Source organism: Callorhinus ursinus, unplaced genomic scaffold (assembly GCF_003265705.2).
Source record: "Callorhinus ursinus isolate GAN/ISIS: 27379988/994484 unplaced genomic scaffold, GSC_fseal_2.0 scaffold8, whole genome shotgun sequence".
Classification (NCBI taxonomy): Eukaryota; Metazoa; Chordata; class Mammalia; order Carnivora; family Otariidae; genus Callorhinus; species Callorhinus ursinus.
In genome coordinates, this window is record NW_027397070.1 from 25,799,802 (window position 1) to 25,819,060 (window position 19,259).

At 42.1% G+C, this 19,259-nt stretch overlaps 1 protein-coding gene across 12 annotated transcripts in view; it reads right to left on the reverse strand.

The window, feature by feature from the left end:
- Window positions 1–19,259, reverse strand: part of NIN (ninein) — a 98,907-nt gene that overhangs the window by 38,906 nt on the left and 40,742 nt on the right. For all 12 annotated transcript variants that reach the window (XR_003207696.2, XM_073895198.1, XM_025870059.2 and 9 more), the window contains 10 exons: window positions 14,476–14,515; window positions 12,957–13,147; window positions 8,814–8,960; window positions 8,181–8,348; window positions 7,565–7,701; window positions 7,114–7,254; window positions 6,689–6,863; window positions 4,116–4,226; window positions 3,636–3,725; window positions 84–222 (listed from right to left, as the gene is read on the reverse strand). Coding sequence is in view for 11 of the 12 variants with exons in the window: in XM_073895198.1 (XP_073751299.1) it covers window positions 84–222; window positions 3,636–3,725; window positions 4,116–4,226; window positions 6,689–6,863; window positions 7,114–7,254; window positions 7,565–7,701; window positions 8,181–8,348; window positions 8,814–8,960; window positions 12,957–13,147; window positions 14,476–14,515 (1,339 nt within the window). In the remaining variant the exon portion in view is untranslated. The remainder of the gene's footprint in view (window positions 1–83; window positions 223–3,635; window positions 3,726–4,115; window positions 4,227–6,688; window positions 6,864–7,113; window positions 7,255–7,564; window positions 7,702–8,180; window positions 8,349–8,813; window positions 8,961–12,956; window positions 13,148–14,475; window positions 14,516–19,259) is intronic.

Here is a 19,259-nt window from a genome sequence, read left to right on the forward strand (position 1 = left end):
TGTGCAATTTTACATTCAAACATGGCCCTAACAGTAAAAACCAAAGGCATAGCCTCTGAAAAGATGATGTCGGAATGGCTTACTCTGGTCAGGCTCGACGTAACCCGTGTTAACACCAAGTTCTTCTGATAGTGAGGTCTTCAAGGGAGGTCTCAACACTTTGCCTTGTGTGCGAAATTCTTCCAGCTCAGACTGGAGTTCATCCACCTGGTCTTGTAATACCTCGAATTTAAAAACCAACACCAGTCTTACAGCACAAGCAGCAAAAGAAAAAGTAAATGACATCACCGAACTAAAAACTTTTGTTTCAAAGGATATCATGAAAGTAAGAAGACAACCCACAGAGTGGCAAAACAGTGTTTGCAAATTATGTGGTCTGATAAGGGACTTGTAACTAGAATCTATAAGGAACTATTACAACTCAATAATAAAAAGACAATCCATTTAAAAATTAGGCAAAGGATTTCAAATAGACCTTTCTCCAAAAGAGATATGCTGAAAAGCACTTGAAGAGATACTCAAAATCTTTCGTCATCAGGGAAAGGCAAATAAAACACCTACCACTTCATAATCCCTAGGGATGGCTCGACTCTAAAAGACATAGCAAGAACAATGGTTGGCAAGGATGTGCAGAAATTGGAACTCTCATATTGGTGGGAATGTAAAATGGTACAAACCCCTTGGGAAAAGTTTGGTGGTTCCTCCAAAGTAGTAATCTTATAACCCAGCAATTCCCCTCCTAGATATATACCCAAGAGAAATGAAAACCTATCCACACAAAAACTTGCACACAGATGTTCATAGCAGCATTATTCATAACAGACTAAGCCCAATGTTCATCAACTAGTGAATGGATAAATAAAATGTGGTATAACCATACAAGAGAATATAACACAGCAATTAAAAGAAGTGCTGATACATGCTACAACACGGATGAACAATGAAAACGTTATAGTAAGTGAAGGAGACCAGCGGCAAAGGACCACATACTGTATGATTCTGTTTACATGAAATGTAAAGAATAGGCAAATCTACAGAGACAAAAAGTAGATTATTAGTTGCCTAGAGAGTGATTACAGCTAAGTGGAACGGGAGTTTCTTTCCAGGGTGATGAAAATGTTCTAACCTTGATTATGGTAATGATTGTACAATTCTGTGAATATACTAAAAGATACTGAACTGTACCCGTTAAATGGGTGAATTGTATGGATGAATGTATATAAATCTATTTTTAAAAAAACACTGAATGGATTTGGGGGATTTGGGGAATTTGGGGAGAGGACAGATTTTACTAAAGAAATCATAACTTTAAAGATCTATAAGGAAAACACCTCTACGTGATTAGAGCCAAGAGCCAAAACTTAATTGTAAAAGTGGCATTAATGTTTCATTTCTTTTCTCAAAATGTGCACGTGTATTTCCTGGGAAGGGAGGCTATAAGCAACCTCATAAGGAAGTGATTATTTTCTTCATTTCTGCACGAGTACAACTTTCATCTAAAGTAGTTAGAACTATTATATTTTCCCTTGTTAAAATCAACAAGTGTTTGTGATTTAAGGAAAAAAACCCACAAATTCCTAAACTTAGGAGTTACTTAAAAAAAAATCAAAGATTGCTATTATTTATGAGGATATTTTTGTCTTTTCTGGTAGGAATTTTGTTTTGTTTTTATTTTTTTTTATCTTAGTCACCATATAGTACATCATTAATTTTTGATGTAGTGATCCATGATTCATTGTTTGCGTATAACACCCAGTGCTTCGTGCACTACATGCCCTCCTTAATACCCATCACTGGACTAACCCATCCCCACACCCCCCTCCCCGTGTTAAAACCCTCAGTTTGTTTCTCAGAGTCCATAGTCTCTCATGGTTCGTCTCTCCCTCCGATTTCCCCCCCGTTTTTCCCTTCCCTCGCCGTGTTATTCCTTATGTTCCAAAAATAAGTGAAACCATATGATAATTGACTTTCTCTGCTTGGCTTATTTCACTTAGCATAATCTCCTCCGGTCCCATCCACGTTGATGCAAAAGTTGGGTAGTCATCCTTTCTGATGGCTGAGTCATATTCCATTGTATATATGGACCACATCTTCTTTATCCATTCATCTTTTGAAGGGCATCTCGGCTCTTTCCACAGTTTGGCTATTGTGGACGTTGCTGCTATGAACATTGGGGTGCAGGTGCCCCTTCTTTTCACTACATCTGTGTCTTTGGGGTAAATACCCAGTAGTGCAATTGCTGGGTCATAGGTAGCTCTATTTTTAATTTTTTGAGGAACCTCCACACTGTTTTCCAAAATGGCTGTACCAACTTGCATTCCCACCAACAGTGTAAGAGGGTTCCCCTTTCTCCACAAACTCTCCGACATTTGTTGTTTCTTGCCTTGTCAATTTTTGCCATTCTAACTGGTGTAAGGTGGTATCTCAATGTGGTTTTGATTTGAATTTCCCTGATGGCTAAGAATGATGAACATTTTTTTCATTTGTCTGTTAGCCATTTGTATGTCTTCTATGGAGAAGTGTCTGTTCACATCTTCTGCCCATTTTTTGGACTTGATTATTTGTTTTTTGAGGTGTTGAGTTTGAGAAGTTCTTTATAGATCTTGGATACCAAGCCCTTTGTCTGTAGTGTCATTTGCAAATATCTTCTCCCATTCTGTGGGTTGCCTCTTTGTTTTGTTGACTGTTTCCTTTGCTGTGCAGAAGCTTTTTATCTTGATGAAGTTCCAAAAGTTCATTTTCACTTTTGTTTCCCTTGCTTTTGGAGACGTGTCATGAAAGAAGTTGCTGTGGCCAATGTCAAAAGGTTATTGTCTATGTTCTCTAGGATTTTGATGGATTCCTGTCTCACACTGAAGTTTTTTATCCATTTTGAGTTTATCTTTGTGCATGGCGTAAGAGAATGGTCGAGTTTCATTCTTCGGTATATAGCAGTCCAATTTTCCCAGTACCATTTAATGAAGAGACTGTCCTTTTTCCATTGCATATTTTTTCCTGCTTTGTCAAAGATTATTTGACCATAGAGTTGAGGGTCCATATATGGGCTCTCTATTCTGTTCCATTGGTCTATGTGTCTATTTTTGTGCCAGTTTTGGTACGAATTTGTGATGATTTACTGGCTAAAGACTGGAGTGGTTTGCTTTATTTGCATTTTGTGAATAAAATAAGGAATGTATTCAGAAAAAAACCCAAAAACCACAGGACAAAAGCAAATTACATCAGATTAGGTCTGCAGCGTTTGATTAAGAAAGGCATCAACATGACTACATATCTCTCCACTTGGAATAAAACTATATTCTCCTCTAAGCACTAGCAATTTCTGACCTAGATAAGGCAGACTTAAATGCAGCTTGCCTGATTCCCTAATATTTTGGGGGTACTAGATAATAACAGCTAACATTTGGGTTAAGTGCTTACTATGTTCCAGACTCTGTTCTAAGCACTTTACAAATATTCACTCATTGACTCTTCACAACAACCTACTGAGCGGGTACCCTTATGTTTACCATCTTACAGATGAGGAACTGAGGCACCCACAGATTATTAAGTGACTTACTTATGGTCACTAGTAAATGGTGAAGTGGGATTTGAACCCAGGCCCTCCTCCACGTATTAGGTTCTCTTTAGTCACTCACCCTGCACTGCTGCTCATATTCATTTCTCATTTGCGTCAGCCTCTCTTCTTGCAGAAAGAATTCAGCACTGCTGGGATCAAGGTCACCAAACTAGAAAAGGAAAAGGGCATAGTTTTCATTTTCCCCAAGTGTCCCTCTTGGACCTCTAACCCACCAAAGGCCCCACTTACTGGTGTTCATGCAGATTATGGTCTCTTGAGTATGAAAGGAATGTGACATTTAAGCAGAACATTACCAACTGGATGATGGGAAGAACATACTAGAGCAATGTGTTCAACTAAGGCAGGGATCACGTCTCAGTGCTAGGCAATGTTTCCTTCGTATCCAAGCTCTGAAATTATATCCCTGCCAAACCGACGGCCTCCTTGAACCATCTAAGTATTTCCCTCATAGACATTTCCTTGGTGGCATTGCTTCTGCTCTTTTGAGTAAACTGCACTTTGGGCTGCATGTCAGGAGATCAAATTTAAACAGATTTACCTTTTCTGCTAACACGTTTTCCAAATTTCGCTGGAGTTTGTTTGTCAGATTCTCATACTCTGCCAACTTCTCTGCACTTTCCAGAAGCTCATTTTCTAGACGACTGTTTTCCTGAAGAAATTTGGGGAAATTAAATGGACACAGAACTAAAAATAAGCAAACTGTTGTACCTTTTTATAGGATGCATAAATTCGTGCTCTAGATTGAGAGAATTTGTTCATCTTGAAGGTTTCAGTAGATTAGAGAGGACAAAAGTAAATATAAAAAAATTGAGATTTATCTTATAACCCAAAAGTCTGCCTCCTCTTTCTTTGATCCTACAGAATGATGCTAATATGGCAGCGACTAGCAGTCACATGTGGATAGTGAGCACTTGAAATATGTGTATAGTACAAACTGAGATGTACTCATATATAAGTATATAAAATACCAGATTTTAAGGAGTTAAGGCAAAAAGGTAAAATGGCTCAATAATAATTTTTGTATATTGATTATGTGTCAAAATAATGTTTTGGAGATACTGAATTAAATAAAATTCAGAATTACATTCACCTGTTTCATTTTATGCGGCCATTTGAAAATCTGAAGTTACATATATGGCTTCCATTGTATTTCTATTGGATAGCATTGCAATATAATATTTAATGACATGAAAAACATTCTCAATAATATTGTCAAAATTGGTGGCAGGATACCTTGTTCATCTGATAGCAAAAGAGAACTCAGAAAAGTATAAAAAGTAGAATGAAAATCAATTTTATTTATTGATGCTGTAAAAGCTGCACATAAAGGTTTTTCATAACTTGTATGTTTAAATTATTATAATAACACATCAACTGAAGTCCACAAAAGATGGCTTTTTTTCCTGTATATATAATACTTGTTAGATTTCTACCCACATTTGCTTAAAAAATAAATAAAACCTCACAGACGTGCATTTTGACGTATGTTCTGTTCCAGTGTTAAAGGCTGATTGGAAGAACATTATTTTCAAAGTATATTTTGCCAAAAGAATATAAAGCCAGTATATTTTTAATACATTCTAGTTCACACCCTCACATACCAATATGGAATAAAAAAAGAATGTGCTTAAAGAGTTTTTTCTTTAAAAAAAAAAAAAAAAACAACCACCTTCTCCCAAAATGCCAGTTCTAAAACTCTAATCTTTCAGAGTATGTCTAAATTTAGATGTCAAAACAGGCGCAATCTCTGTGTATCAGGCCTGTGCTGGTGCTCTGGAAACTAACCAATCAGATTCTGTTGCTGACCACAGGGAAAACACAATCTGGACCGTGGGGAGGGAGACAGATGTAGATACGATCATCTGTGATGCCTTCTCTTCTGGCAAGAAAAAAGGAAGCATCATGGGAATGAAAGAGTCCTATGGTCTGCCGTGTTGGAGAAAGCAGTGAAGGAGCCCAAAGGCCCGCTGAGGAACCAAGAGAGCTGAGGGCAGTTGCGGTGGGGGTCAGGGCCATGGCTGGGGGGCGGGAGGCTACTGGTGGGACCTGCGGTTGGAAAAGCAGGAGGCCAGGCTCCGTTCCAGGGGCCTTCAGTGCTACCACGCTGCACTTTAACAAAGCGTAGCAGCGTGTTCTTCAGTCAGTTCTTCAGTAAGGTAACTCTGGTGGTCATAGGGACGGTGGGGAGATGGAAGAAAAGGTGCACACAGGTCAGCTGAGAAATTCCGATGAATTCCAAACCGCTGCAGAGGTTGCAGATGGAGAGGAAGGGGATAAATCTGAAAGACCTTTCAGTGCATCGACAGGTCTGAGGGACTGATGAGTGACGACGACTGAGAATTTTAGCTTCTGTGACAGCACATGGTCATGATGTAGATTAAGGAGAAAATTCCGAAAAGGAAGCAATTTGATGGTGAGGGTGGGAGAATTCACTCAGTTTTTGATGTGTGGAGTTTCAAGAACAACAGTTAATATTCTTCGTATATTTATTACCTTCCAAACACTGCATTTGTATCATCTCATTTAATCCACATATTTAAATATGCTCCTTTCTACGCAAGGAAACAGGCTGGGATAACGTGATCAAGGTGTTCCAGTATGGAGTGGTATCCAGAATGGAACTAGGCAGACTGAGTCCACAACCGACCCCCTTTATCTCTAGACTACATTGTACCACAGTCCAGTGAAGAGAAAGATCGCTTCCTCTCCTGAGACACAGGAAAGGAGAGGAGGATGTGTAAGGCAAAAGACACATTTGGAAGCAAAGAAACAAAACTGTTGAACTCTGTGGGGCAGGAGGTAATGCCATCTGCTCTGACCTGGGGTGGGAGGCAGGGAACAGAGAGGGCCTCGACCAGGTGTCCAAGGGCCCTAAGGACTCACTGCAACTTGGGGGGGTAAGAAGAACAAGATACACTAATCAACCCTGTCGGCAAACCAGAAACCTGGATCCCAGCAGGGGCTCCGCCATGTCTGGGTCATGACTCAGTAGGGCAAACTTCCGGGAATCCTGGGACTGAGCCCTGTGCAGACCATCCTCTTATGGAGCCCTAGTTTTCCAGGCAGTATCCCCAGCAGGGACACAGGCCAGAGACCTAATAGGAGGATTACCTTTAAAGAGAGAGCAAGGCGGTCCCGGATGTAGTTCTCTTCTGTTTTTGCCTTTTCGATTTCCTGCTCAAGTTCCAAACGCTGCTTGCCCACCTGCTGCAGGATCTGTTCTCTCTCCTTCCGGAGTTCATTCTTTAAGGCCGCTATCCGTTCCTTGTACTCTTCATCCAGTTTCCTGTGAGAAGGGAAGACCAGCGAGCTGCCATCAAGTCCCTCAGAGGTCCAATGCAGATGCACCAAAAATGGAAACAGAGAGTCACAGAGATGGGAAGCTCCTTGAAGGATCTAATGTGTCCCGCTCTCCTTTAGGCTTGACCACACCTACCGCCCTCCAGCCAGGTGTGGCCAACCAGGCAGGCAGGCTGAGCCCCACCACGAGGGGCCAGGGTGGTGGGAGGGAGGGGACGTGGCCCTATCAGTCGCACCTGAGGTTGTACTCATTCCGTCGCTCTATGGCCGCATGGTGATCATCTACCTCTGAAGCCATGAGAGACTTGAGCTTCTCAGCCTTGTCCAGATCTGACCGTAGCTTCTCTTTTTCTCTGATCACTTGATCAACCCGCTCCCTAGAATGAGAAATAGACCGAGTTCAAGGGAAACTGTCTCTAAGCAACAAGGAGACCCAAAAAAGCTCTCATCTGGCTTGCTTCAATACAAAACCAAAACCAAGACAACCAGAACCCTTCCAAAACAGAAAGACATTTCCATGGCTCCCTTCAAAAGCCTAACACAAATCTAAGCGTTACCTCGTTTTCACAGTGGTGAGATGCTAGGAGACAAGCCACATCTGCCTATAGAATGCATCACAGGCATCTAAAGGACTTGTTGCACAAGTGGGAAAGGGAATGGGGCAGGTGAACCTTTTACCCAACTCACAGCAAATGTCGGATCTCAGCCTTAAAGCTGGCCAGAGCCGCCTGGTGAATGCCATTTTTGGTGACCAGAAGTTCATTTTCAAGAGCCAGTGTCAATTCTGTCAGGTTGACATTTCCATCAAGGCTGAAATCCAAGGCCTAGAAATCAGAACAAGTTGAAGACCATTGTTAAGTTCTGTCCTCTAAAGTGGAAGCAGTGAAGGGTATACAAACTCGAGAAGCGGATGTATAGTCAAGAAGCTGGATGATTACATTTCTTTAGTGACTGCTTAGGGACAATCTTCAATCTAAGATCTCTCTGAGGAAACAACGTACTTATTTGCATGTTTAAAAAAATACTATCTGCCACTGCAAATAAATACAATAGTGTGACTCTAATCTTTACCAACCAGAGATCGGTTAAGAGCATTGCACTTGTCAATGGAAACATGGAAACATGGAAAGTAGTTAGCAACAGACTCCTGGTCAAATGGGGTAAGAAAAGTTACCTCTTATCTCTAAGATCTTGTGAAAAGAAGAATCATTAAGGAGAAATCAAATCAAATCAGTTTCAAAAGCACTGGAATTTTTCAGCCCTTGCCCAATTTGTCCTTTTTCTCCCATGTTAGCAGCCATACCTTCAGGATCTCCTGGCTGTTCTCAATGCCCTCTTCCTGCCAGGAGTCAAGTATTTTCTCCACGGATGCGTAGCCCATCCCGTCATCCAGGCAGGAGAAGACCCGAAAGCCAATGGTACTCGTCATCACTGATGGGGTTGTGGTGCGTCGGCCACTCTCATCGAAGGACTGGAAGAAGAAAGAGACTTGAGCCAGGTCAGGCATTTCAACCAGACACTGACCCAAACTGGACAGCCCTGACCTCAATGAGCAGAAGAGATGTCTCTCTAACACTACTAGAAAAACAAGTCGTGCAGCCCCTTTGATCTTTCTTTCCCAAGTGAGTCAAGAATGCAAAACTCATCAAAAACATTTGATCTGGTAGCGAGTCCCTTGACATAGATGTGTCTCTACTTAACACCAGGTTTCTTCTGACCCACAGCTAACATTAAGGGGCATAATTAGTGGCTTCCCACTCTGTAATTTATGGTCATTTTTCAAACCCAACTTCTCCTTCCCAGTGGTTTAGTCTTTCTTTTTTTGCTTCTCTCTTTCTCCTTCTCCTTCTTCAGACAACAGGTTAGTTCATTACAAGCTTTTCAAATGGGTTTTAACTTCTACTCATGGAGAAATCACTTCCGATTTATTTCTTACCTGCATGGAGAGGTGCCTTTTCAACTGTCTATAGGGAGTAGATGCTGATGGTGTGAGGGATTTTCCATTTTTGAACAAGCCATAGAAAAAATCTTCTACACTCATTGTACCGTCAGGATCAAGATTATGGAAGACTTCTTCAAGCATCTAGAAAATAGTAACCACTTACTTTCAGTAATAACACAAGGTCCTAAGTACATCCGTGGCCAATAGAAATTGGCACCACTGTTGACCCTAAGGCTCCAGAAATAGAACATGTCCCTTTATTCTCATTTCACTGAATTTATTTTCCTTTTCAGTAACACATCCTTCCTCCTCCACAAAGTAAACATCCATTTTCATAATCTTATGCAATTTAGCAATCAACTGTTTTTTTCTTTTATTCATACTCTTAAAATGGGTAATCTTTAATGTTGCTAGAGATTATTCTATGGACTAAAAATTTACTTTAAAAAGATAAAGGTATAGCTTCCCAGTGTTGTAATAATAGAAATAAGTTTGGACTGGGGGCACCTGGGTGGCAGAGTCGGTTAAGCGTCTGACTCTTGATTTCAGCTCCGGTCATGATCTCAGGGTCATGAGATGGAGCCCCACGTCAGGCTCCACACTAGGCATGGACCCTGATTAAGACTCTCTCTCTCCCTCTGCCCCTCCCCTACCTCTCTAAAAAAAAAAAAGTCTGGACTTTACATGATATATTGCTTATACTGAATTTTTGAAATTGGTATGTTAGCACAGCAGAATTTAGTCTGGGACAGATTGCAATTATCTAAGAACCCAGGACTTGGGATTAAGAGCACTACTTGGAACAACACTGCATGTTTTCGGTTTTTATTCGTTTTAATGCTTTAGCACAGGAGAAATGAAGATCAGATAAGACAGATTTTGTGTGTGTCCAATGGAAGGATCCCAGAGATGTAAAGAGAAGGGAATTTTGCCTGGCTATTTTGTACCCTCTAACAATAAGCAAGTAGTCCTCATCATGTAACTGGGGAAGGAGAGACTGGACTATAGTCCCTTCCAGAGGCTTGCCTAGGAGGTGGTTTGTCCCCTAGCTCAACAGAGGAATATAAAGGGATGAATAAAGCAGCATATGAGTCACTGACACCACAAAACAGGGAGGAAAGGCAATGACCTCCTTTTTCCTGGCAGCTGGATTCCTCTTTAACTCTGGGGGGGCTAAGGTTTTTCTATACAGAAACTCCTCCGTTGTACAGATCACCTGAGGATCTTGTTAAAATGCAGACTCTGATATAGGGGGTCTGATATTCTGCATCTCTGACAAGCTCTCAGGTGATGCGCATGTTGTTGAGGGGCAAGGAAACCGATTAAGCAGCAAAATTACTCATGAGGCATTAGAGTCTGCAACTGGGTCCATTCTAACAAAGGCCCCTTTGTGACACATCTTCAAATTTTGACTATTCATTTCATAAGTCTGGACTATTGCTAGGGTTTGTCGTCTCATAACTGTTGATTTTATTCTTCATGGAAGTGCCTGAGGCATTTATCTCAAATGCTTCTTTCCAATTCACATCCAATAGGAAACATCTGTCTCTATCCTTTTTTTAAATACCACTTCCTCTGGAGAGATCTCCGAAACAAGAAACCGTTTTTTTTTTTTTGTTGTTGTTGTTTTTTAAGAGAGTGGGAATCTTTGGAAGAAGAACAGTTCTTAATAGAGAATTAAATGGTAAAACCAATGGAAAGGTATTTGGGGTGAGATTCTGGGGTTGCTAAGATCCCTCAGCATTTCTGTCTCACTCTTACCAACCAGAAGACCACTTTCTTGGAGGACTAGGCTTTCAGGACCACCAAGCCAGAAGTCACAGTAAATCCAGGTGTGCTGACCGAAGTTAACAAGCATTATTTCAGCTCTAACCTTAGCTCCACAGAGCTTGGGGACTTGTGACCTTGGCCAAGTGTGCTTCCAGACTGCCTAAAAAAACCCATCACCTCATCTCTTCAAAGTAGCGGAGCAAGTGAGTCCTGCCAGTAATTGTACACAGGGGAGCGGGCAAGTGGCGAAGAGATGGCTGTGGATTCAGAAGGCAGGGTTGGGCGGAACAGAATGCAAGGCAAATGGGCAACAGGGGCACCCCCCTGGGCCCTGTGCAGGAGCCAAATCTAGAACCCTGAGGACATTCTTACTCCTCATGACACACCAGCCGGGTCTCGGATGGTTGATCTCCCAGTGTGTCAGCTGGGAAATGATGTACCAGACTAGGGTTAACAGACCCAAATACCCAGAGAAGCCAGGAAGGCAACGTAGATGAATAAGTCTGGGTGGTCTTGAGACATCATGGAGTGGCGCCATTTAAAGCAGGGAACTGAGCACGTGAGTGCATGCCCTGTCCAAAGGAGCTCGCCAGCCACCTCTCACTGCTGGCACAATGGAGTCAAATATTCTGGTTCTTAGAAAAATCTCCTGGTTTAAAAAAAAAAAAGTGTAGCAAAAGTTCAAGTTTTAAACATTGGGCAGGCCAAAGGGAAAAAACCAAAACCCCCAAAACTTTGGGCCATATTTGGCATCGAGGCGATAGTTTGCCATCCCCGCCCTACAGTTGTCCTTGCTTCTGGAAAGCAGGGTACGTGAGACAGGGAATCTAGTTCCCCTTCATGGTAATGGCAACAAGCAGCAGGGACATCACTTTTTTATCTATAAAATGAGGAGTCTAAAAATCTAAAATTGCCTTCGGCCATGAAATCCTATGATCCCAAGTTGCAGGGTGATGAGATCATCTTGAACTTTCAGCTCCTCTCTGGTCTAGAGCCAGTAGTATGAAGTACTAGAGTATTTCATGATTTTTTTTGGCGGGCAGGAAACATTAAGTAAAAGCTACATTCAATGAGCAATCTTTTACTCATCCTCGGATCAGAGGAAAATAACTAAATGTGCTACTTCTTTTCCTGGGCTTTGGAAACTCCACCACAGAAGAAAATGCAACTCCCCGCAAATGGCTACAGTTTATTCCAAGAATTGCTCTTAGATAAATAATCCAAGTGTGTGCAATATTTCTTGGCAAAACCACCCAAGGTTCTGCATACTGCACTGGTTTATAATTTAGGAGGATGAATTTAATTTTATGACTCAACAACCAACACTGAAAAATAAATGACCACTGAGCCATTAAAAAGGTAGTCAAAGGGTACAGAACAGTCACATATTCTAGGGAGAAGGAGGGGAAAAGCTTTTCTGCAAATTCGGCTACTTGGTAGCTTTTGATGATAAATAGCTGGCTTAGGAAAATAATACCACTTAGCCCCTGAGCAAGCAGACAATATGGTTTCAAGTAACATTATAATCAAAGATTCCCCCAACTACAACTGCAGCCCTAACCTCTGAGTCCCTCCTTATTTTCAGCTCTTTGAAAGACAAATCTTAGAATTATTTATATTCTCATGTTTCACGGCTATTCGTGCACCCAGTCCTGCCAGTTCCCCTCTTAATTCTTCAGAAAAGGCAAAGCTCAGAATCTTATCAAGCAGGAGTCTTTTGGGGGCTCCTTCAAGATCCTTCTGTATATCTTCAAAATCACCAACCTCCCCTTTTTCATTTCCTCATGACCAGAATATTTTGATGGCTCCTGGCTGGGCCCCTAGCCACAGGCTGTCCCAACACCAATATACCCCACAAGAGCAGCTCAGACCATCCTCAGTATCAAAGTTTGTCCTACATATTACTCATTCTATGGTTGATATTGAGATCTTCGCTCCAAAAACCTAAACTCATCAGCCTGGCCTTTGAAATACTCGCCCAGTTCCAATCTTCTCAGCTCCCTGCGTAATCTGTCCTCCGGGTCTTTCCCACATTTTGCTCTGTGAAAGCCACTTCTACAAATATATCTGACATCGTGGCTGCACTGAGGTCATGTCTGATAATGACGTGGGGTAACATGCTTAGCACAGCGAGGGGCTCAGAAGGTGTCAGCTACTGTCAGGGTTTTTTTTGTTTTTTGTTTGCTTTCCATAACACAACATGAGCTTCTCCAGGAAGAATCTTCATGGCTTACTTTCTAGGGAAAAAAAAGAGACTGGAGTCTCTGTAACATGCAGCAGGAAGCCAAAATACGGCTCTTCCTAGCCTGTGGCCAGTCTAGACGTTATCATGATTATTTCTGAATAAAAATATGAGGCAAGACTTACCTCTCCATCAACATTCTGCAGACCATACTGCTCACAGATGGAGACCAGCTTCTTTCGGTTCAGGTGACCATCACGGGTGATCCCCAAGTCTTCACAAACCTCCTGCAGTTTCTCTTCTATCCAGTCTTGGGGAGCGGAAGACCCACCCTGTGAGGCATTCAAGTCGTCTGGGTTCCAAAATCTTAACTGACCTGAAATAAAAACATCTATTGTGCTGTCCGCAAAGGAATTACAAAGAGAGAGAGCCTATCCTCAAAGAAAATCGTGCTTTTTGAAAGTCAGTATTACAGGAAAGAGACTATCAATGCTGATTCCATTTTGATTTGAGTCTGCAGTTCACATGAAATGGAACCACAGGTTCTTGGGCTGCAACTAGAGCGAAGAGGCACCTTTTTTCTACACCATGCAAGAAACACTTCCTCTGCAGGCATACCAAGGTTCTAGGTTTGTTTTATTCCAACTGAAAGCAAGCACAGGCTTAAGGCTTCGGTGTGACTTGGGGAGAAGGCTAGTTGAGAGCCAGTCCAGAGAGATTTCTATGCCCTGCCCCAACTACAGCTACCAGACGTCTCTATTGCCGCTCTTTCTAGTCGAAGCACTAGAACTGCTTTTACTGAGAAGGAAATGATTTCATGATAAGTATCATAACATAATCATAAAAGTCTCAGGATTATCCTGTTTCCAAATCTTTACACCTTCAAATATCCTGCCCTACAGACAAACCCACTTGAAAGAATAAATGGTTGTAAATTGCAAGTTACTAATCATTTAACATTAAGGATAGGTTTTATTTGAACGCTTAAGGATCAGACTTATTTAAAAATCAAAATGTATTTAGCCTCTATTCAAAGTTCTCACTTCAAGTTAAATTTTTCACTTACGTGTTAGAGATTTCTAAAGTCATTACTCAATCATGAGATAATTACTGGCACAATTTTGTGTGCCTGGAAGAACCTTAGGAGGCTGAGAAGTGCATTTAGTGATACCCTTACTATTTATTGAAGACATTAAGCTCATTACTGCTGTGTCTTTCCAGGTCAGAGACCTAGAGAACACACAGTAATTACTCTTAAGTGGAGTTTCGCCAGGGTAGCCTGAGAAGTGGGAGAAGGTTCTGGCAGCTGAACCACAGTGCCATCTGCTGGCCCCAGAAATTCAACATGTTCTGCGGCTTCTTCAATCCATCTGAAACTTGTCAATGGGTGCGTTTTAATAGGTCTCTATTTAGTTTAGGACTGCTCATAGATTAATTTCAAAGTTTGTTTAAGAGAGTAATTGACCCATAAGTAAAATTCCACATCTTAGTTGCCATTCCTTGCATGAGGTTAAATGCTAGGGTTTTAAAACTATGAACTTTCCCCCAGGAATGAGTATTTTTTATGGCTGTTGTTGTTAGGGTTACTTCTTAGCTGGCCTCTAGCATGTGAGGTTGTTGGGAAGAAGGCTGAGAGCTGCAGGAAAGGGGGTGTAGAGTCTGAGTGCCCTGTGACCAGCAGAGCCCGACACACTCGGTTCCTACCTTCTGCTTCATACTCCTCACTGCGTTGTGTCTTCCAGTGCTAAAGAAGGCAAGAGAAGATTAGTGTGCTTTAGTACATATTCAGTCTTTCCAAGATCAGAACACTCCCTGGCTCTGAAATCATCACCTGGGTGAGTCACATGACGCAGAACCCTCCAGGTGGGTTCTCCTGAGTCAACCAGCCAATTGAGAAGAGACTCAAGAAACACCCATAGCTGGCTGCACTATTTCAACTAGGGATTTGCCTTTCGCATTTGCAAACTGACTCATTCAACAGCAAAACCTATCACAGCCAATAAAAGCCAAAGCAAATATTCAGAGTCCATCAACCAACAAAAATTCATACCATGCATTTATGAATTTGTTCTTCAACGTGTACTGGGTGCGAGGTATTACGGTACATTTTCAGAATACGACTATGAACAGAACACATTTCTTGCCTCGAGAAGTTTATATGCTAATGAAGACATGCAGACAAGAACACAGAAAGTACAATATTGTAGCGTGTTAAGTGTTACGATGGGGAACTTTTCAAAATGTTAATGAGGGTACCTAAATGGAATCCTCCAGACTCGGGAGATCAGGGTAGACTTCCTGAAAGAAGCAACATCTAAACTGAGGCCTGAAGGGTGAGCTGGAGAGAGCCATGTGAAAAGGAATGAGAAGCCACTGTTTGCTGAAGCACAGAGTCAAGAATGAGTCTACTGTGTTTGTGACACAGTGAGGAAGGAGACAGAGATGCAACCCACAACAAGTAGCCTAGAAAGCTCAAGTTAAATAAAATATGTTACCGGTAAATTGCATTAGAAGCCGTGAAAATTGAACTGGACCATCTTGCCCCTATTGTGCTGTGTTACTACTGGGTCTTTTTCAAGTCACAGCATACATTTGTAATCCATGTACTGCACAAAAGCACCCAGCCAAGGGCATAAATCAGAACAACTCCAGCCCTTGCTCCACCGGCCAAGCACAGTACAGGTCTACTTCCGGTCAGTGGCAACGAGTAGGTCCGCGGTGGGCTTTGGCTGGCCAGCGAGCTGCCTAATCACTCCTGTTGGGAGGGTCTACAACCATTGCAGGAAATGCTGTTTAGAAACGGGGTAGCCCCCCTTTTGAAAGCTGGCTGCTGTTTCAGCAGAGATCCAACCTGATGAATGAAACTGCCTTTGATAACAAATACCCAGCCCTTTCTCTGTGACGGCTGAACTATACAAGACAATCTGATTTCTTGGGATCCTAAAGAAACGCAACAGGAAAATACACCTGATGAACTGAGTTCATCAGTGCGCCACCCAAAATCCTTAGCTTGAATGTTGACTTTCGGTATCTCATTCAAGCCGAGATGAGTTGAGGTCCTCTACTTTCTTCCTCCCCATACTCACCTATGTTGCTCCTCTCCAATTAACTAAAGGACAGCGATCTCCCAGGGTTTCACAGTTCCATATTTTACTTAGAAACAGACTGAAGCTAGCACCAGAGAGTTTCCCTTGTTCTGCCACACTATACTGAAACTCCAAACTGACGATGCTGAGATGGGTCATTCTTGCCGTGACTCAAAATGCAGAAGTTCACTACAACTCCTTCAGATTACAACTGCAAGTCGCTAATACACATGGTAGTTATGGAAACAGAATTAGGGGACAGTGTGATTTTTGCTTGTCTGTGATTACAATTTTAGCAGTCCACATTTCCTCATAAAGACACATTGTCGACCTGGTGGATGTATGAGGCACGGTGGGGGTACGGAAGGAGCAGTGGGGTAAGCAGCCCAATGTACAGTCTTTCTTACACTATTGGTTCTGGGCAGAATTCAACCGTTGTCATATGAAATGATTTAAATCAATAAAGCTCCACTACTAAAAGCAGCCTGCCTGTCTGTCCCAGCATATCTATTTCCTCACCCACAGAGCGAAGATTTAAATTCTTATACTACTTTGGCACCCCACATTGTGAAAATTTATTATTCAGCATATAAGTTGGAAGCACCCTAAAATGGAATCCCTTAAATCCACCTAAAACAAATAAAATGGGTTTCTATGATCTAAGAACCACCATTCAAAATAAAACCTATGAAAATCATGAAAAGGGGACAATTTTTTAACAGCACAAATGGACAGGAAAAGTAACAGGAGAATATGCATCATCACTGGACCCAAACAAGAAAGGGAGCCCCCACTAGGATAAACAGATGGAAAAATGCAAACACACACCTTCAAAAAAAAAAACCCTTGGTAACAATTCCTAACATAATGAGGTGCGTATAGTGACAGAAAGGTTTATTTCTTACATTTGCTCACCTCTCAATTCACTTTAAAATAGTGAGCAATTAGTTCAAAGGTGCAAGAGGCTCCAATATACTGTTTCAAATATTTCATGAGTCTATGGGACTGGATGCTTATATCTGATTCACTTCTCAGGGCAGTATTCCCTGCTGCCCTCCTTCCCTGATTCTTCCCCCTAATTAATAAGAGTGCAGGGACATGGGAGCCAGACGGCCTTACCTACTGAATTTGGCCTGGACACATTTATGAATTGCTTTTCCCTCAGTTTCTCCATCTACAAAATGGGGATATAGTAGTACATATTTCACAGAGTTAGGTAGAATGCTTAGAATTGTGCTTGGCACAAAATAAGCACTATAAAATCTTACTTTTATTGGGCATGTGCTTATGTAGTACCTATTAAATTTATTTTGCTAGATTTTATTTTTATTACCATGTTTAAACTTAAGGCGTTAAATTGGGTGGCCCTGGGAAAGTATTCATATACATTTGTAAGAAAAATGCCAACTCCAGCAGATATGCAAAGAATACAGACAATTCACATAAAAGGCAACACAATTAAACAAATATGGGGAAAGACTCATTTCAACAGCAAAGAAGTATAAATTAAAACCAAGGAATCACTTTGTTCCCATTAAATTAGCAGTATTTAAGATAGGAGTCCTATTACCATCAAGGTTATGATTTAAAATAGGCCTGTTTAAATGTTACTGGTAGTGATGTGGATGGACATTACCCTTTTAGTAAAGAAAATTGCTTCATGTTTGAAAGCCATAAAAACGTTCATACTCTTCGACCCAGTAATTTCATATGATTTCTAATGATAGTAAAGTCAAAGGAAAAATGCATATGCATAGATATGTACATTTAGCACTCTTTGTAAGACTACAGAAAACAATTTAAACCCTCAACAATGGAGCACAAAGTACAATTATACATCATAATGTAGTCATTAAAAGTGTAATTATAAAACCACATAGGAGATGGAAAAATATGAAATGTTAAATGAAAGACCATAACAAAAATGCTCTCTACACTATGCCGCTGGCAAAAATATTTATACAGTAAGACAAAGACTGGAAGGAAACAGACATAATCAAAATTGGTGCATTTGGTTGAAGGAATGTGGCAAACGATTATATTTCCTTTGCTATTCTAGATGTTCATGCAATAGGAACAGGTCCGACCTGGTCCGACCTTGCTATTTCTTTTACCCACCTGCCCTCAAATTCTCACCAAATGAACTTCCTATGTCATGGGGCTGGGGAGAAAGGGAAAGAACCTTCCCTTTGCTACGCACCACTCTGTGATGTCTGCAGCCTCGTCCTGCCCTGTGACCTGGGACAGAGGCCTCCCAGGAGGCCCAGGTGCGGTTCCGGCCGGTGCCTCCTGAGCTTAGCGGAGTGTGGAAAGATCAGGGACACTGGTCGGAGACCCGAATGGGGGCCTGAGACCGGGACACCCTGGAGGCAGCTTAACCACGTGGCATCGGGTTCAGTCCCGCTTTCTGAAGCCCAGGCAGCTCGGGCAGCTCAATCTCACACAAACTACTTCGGGCACGCGGTGGCGGCTAAGGGAGAACTTGTTAAAAAATCACTAGGGTGACAGTCATGCACACATTTCTCCCGTGGTCCTGTGTAAGAAACCTAGATCCAGCTAGGACCAGCCTTCCAGAAGCAACAAACTTAGGCTGAATGGCTGTAGTTTCATTCCAAGACTGCTTCAGTTGGAGATGGAATTTGCTGCCCAGAAATGTGCTGCGCCCCTCCCCAGTCTCCACCAAGGGTCCGTCCCTTTAATAAGGGGGAGGTAAGCACAGGGTGGCTGAATGTTATTAAATTGCAATTTCGAGGGGTGAGGGGCCAGGGGAGAGATTCAGTTCATTCATAGCTCAGGGGCAGCGGGAGGGGGATGTCAGGTTGGAAGGCTGGGGGGATTAGATCACTGGCCTACTAGAACAGCACCAATAAAAGGGGGCATCATTCTGGAACAAGGTCTTTTCATTGCTGCTGGTTTACCCAGTGCAGTGAAAGCCTGGCACGGCAGGTGGCCTCTGAGCACAGATCAGTCATGAGCATCAGAAGGGAGGTAATCTCAAAAACCTTTGGAAAAGTTGGGGAAGAAAGAAGGGACAATTGCTGGCATGTGTTCTCTAGACTAATTCACGAAAAAGGGTTAAGTTTTCCCCTGACATCTTCCGTCACCTCGCACTGGAGAAATGGTATTAATAAATGTTTTCAAATCATTCTGTGGGACTTCAATTACTCTGGCCTCTGGAGGCAAAAGGGCAGAGGGCGTGAGCACAGGGGCTGAGTGAAGAGATGGGGTTAAGTCTGGTTCTGGCACTCTGTGACCCCTCGGGTACCCAGCTTGGGCCACAGGCCCAAGAACGTGGAGCCATACGCCTGGCACTTAGAAGTGTTAGCTGCTGTTATTAGTTCAGTCACAACAATGATGTGGTAAGGATCTGGGCTCCAGAGCTGGACCCCCTGCCCCCCGAGT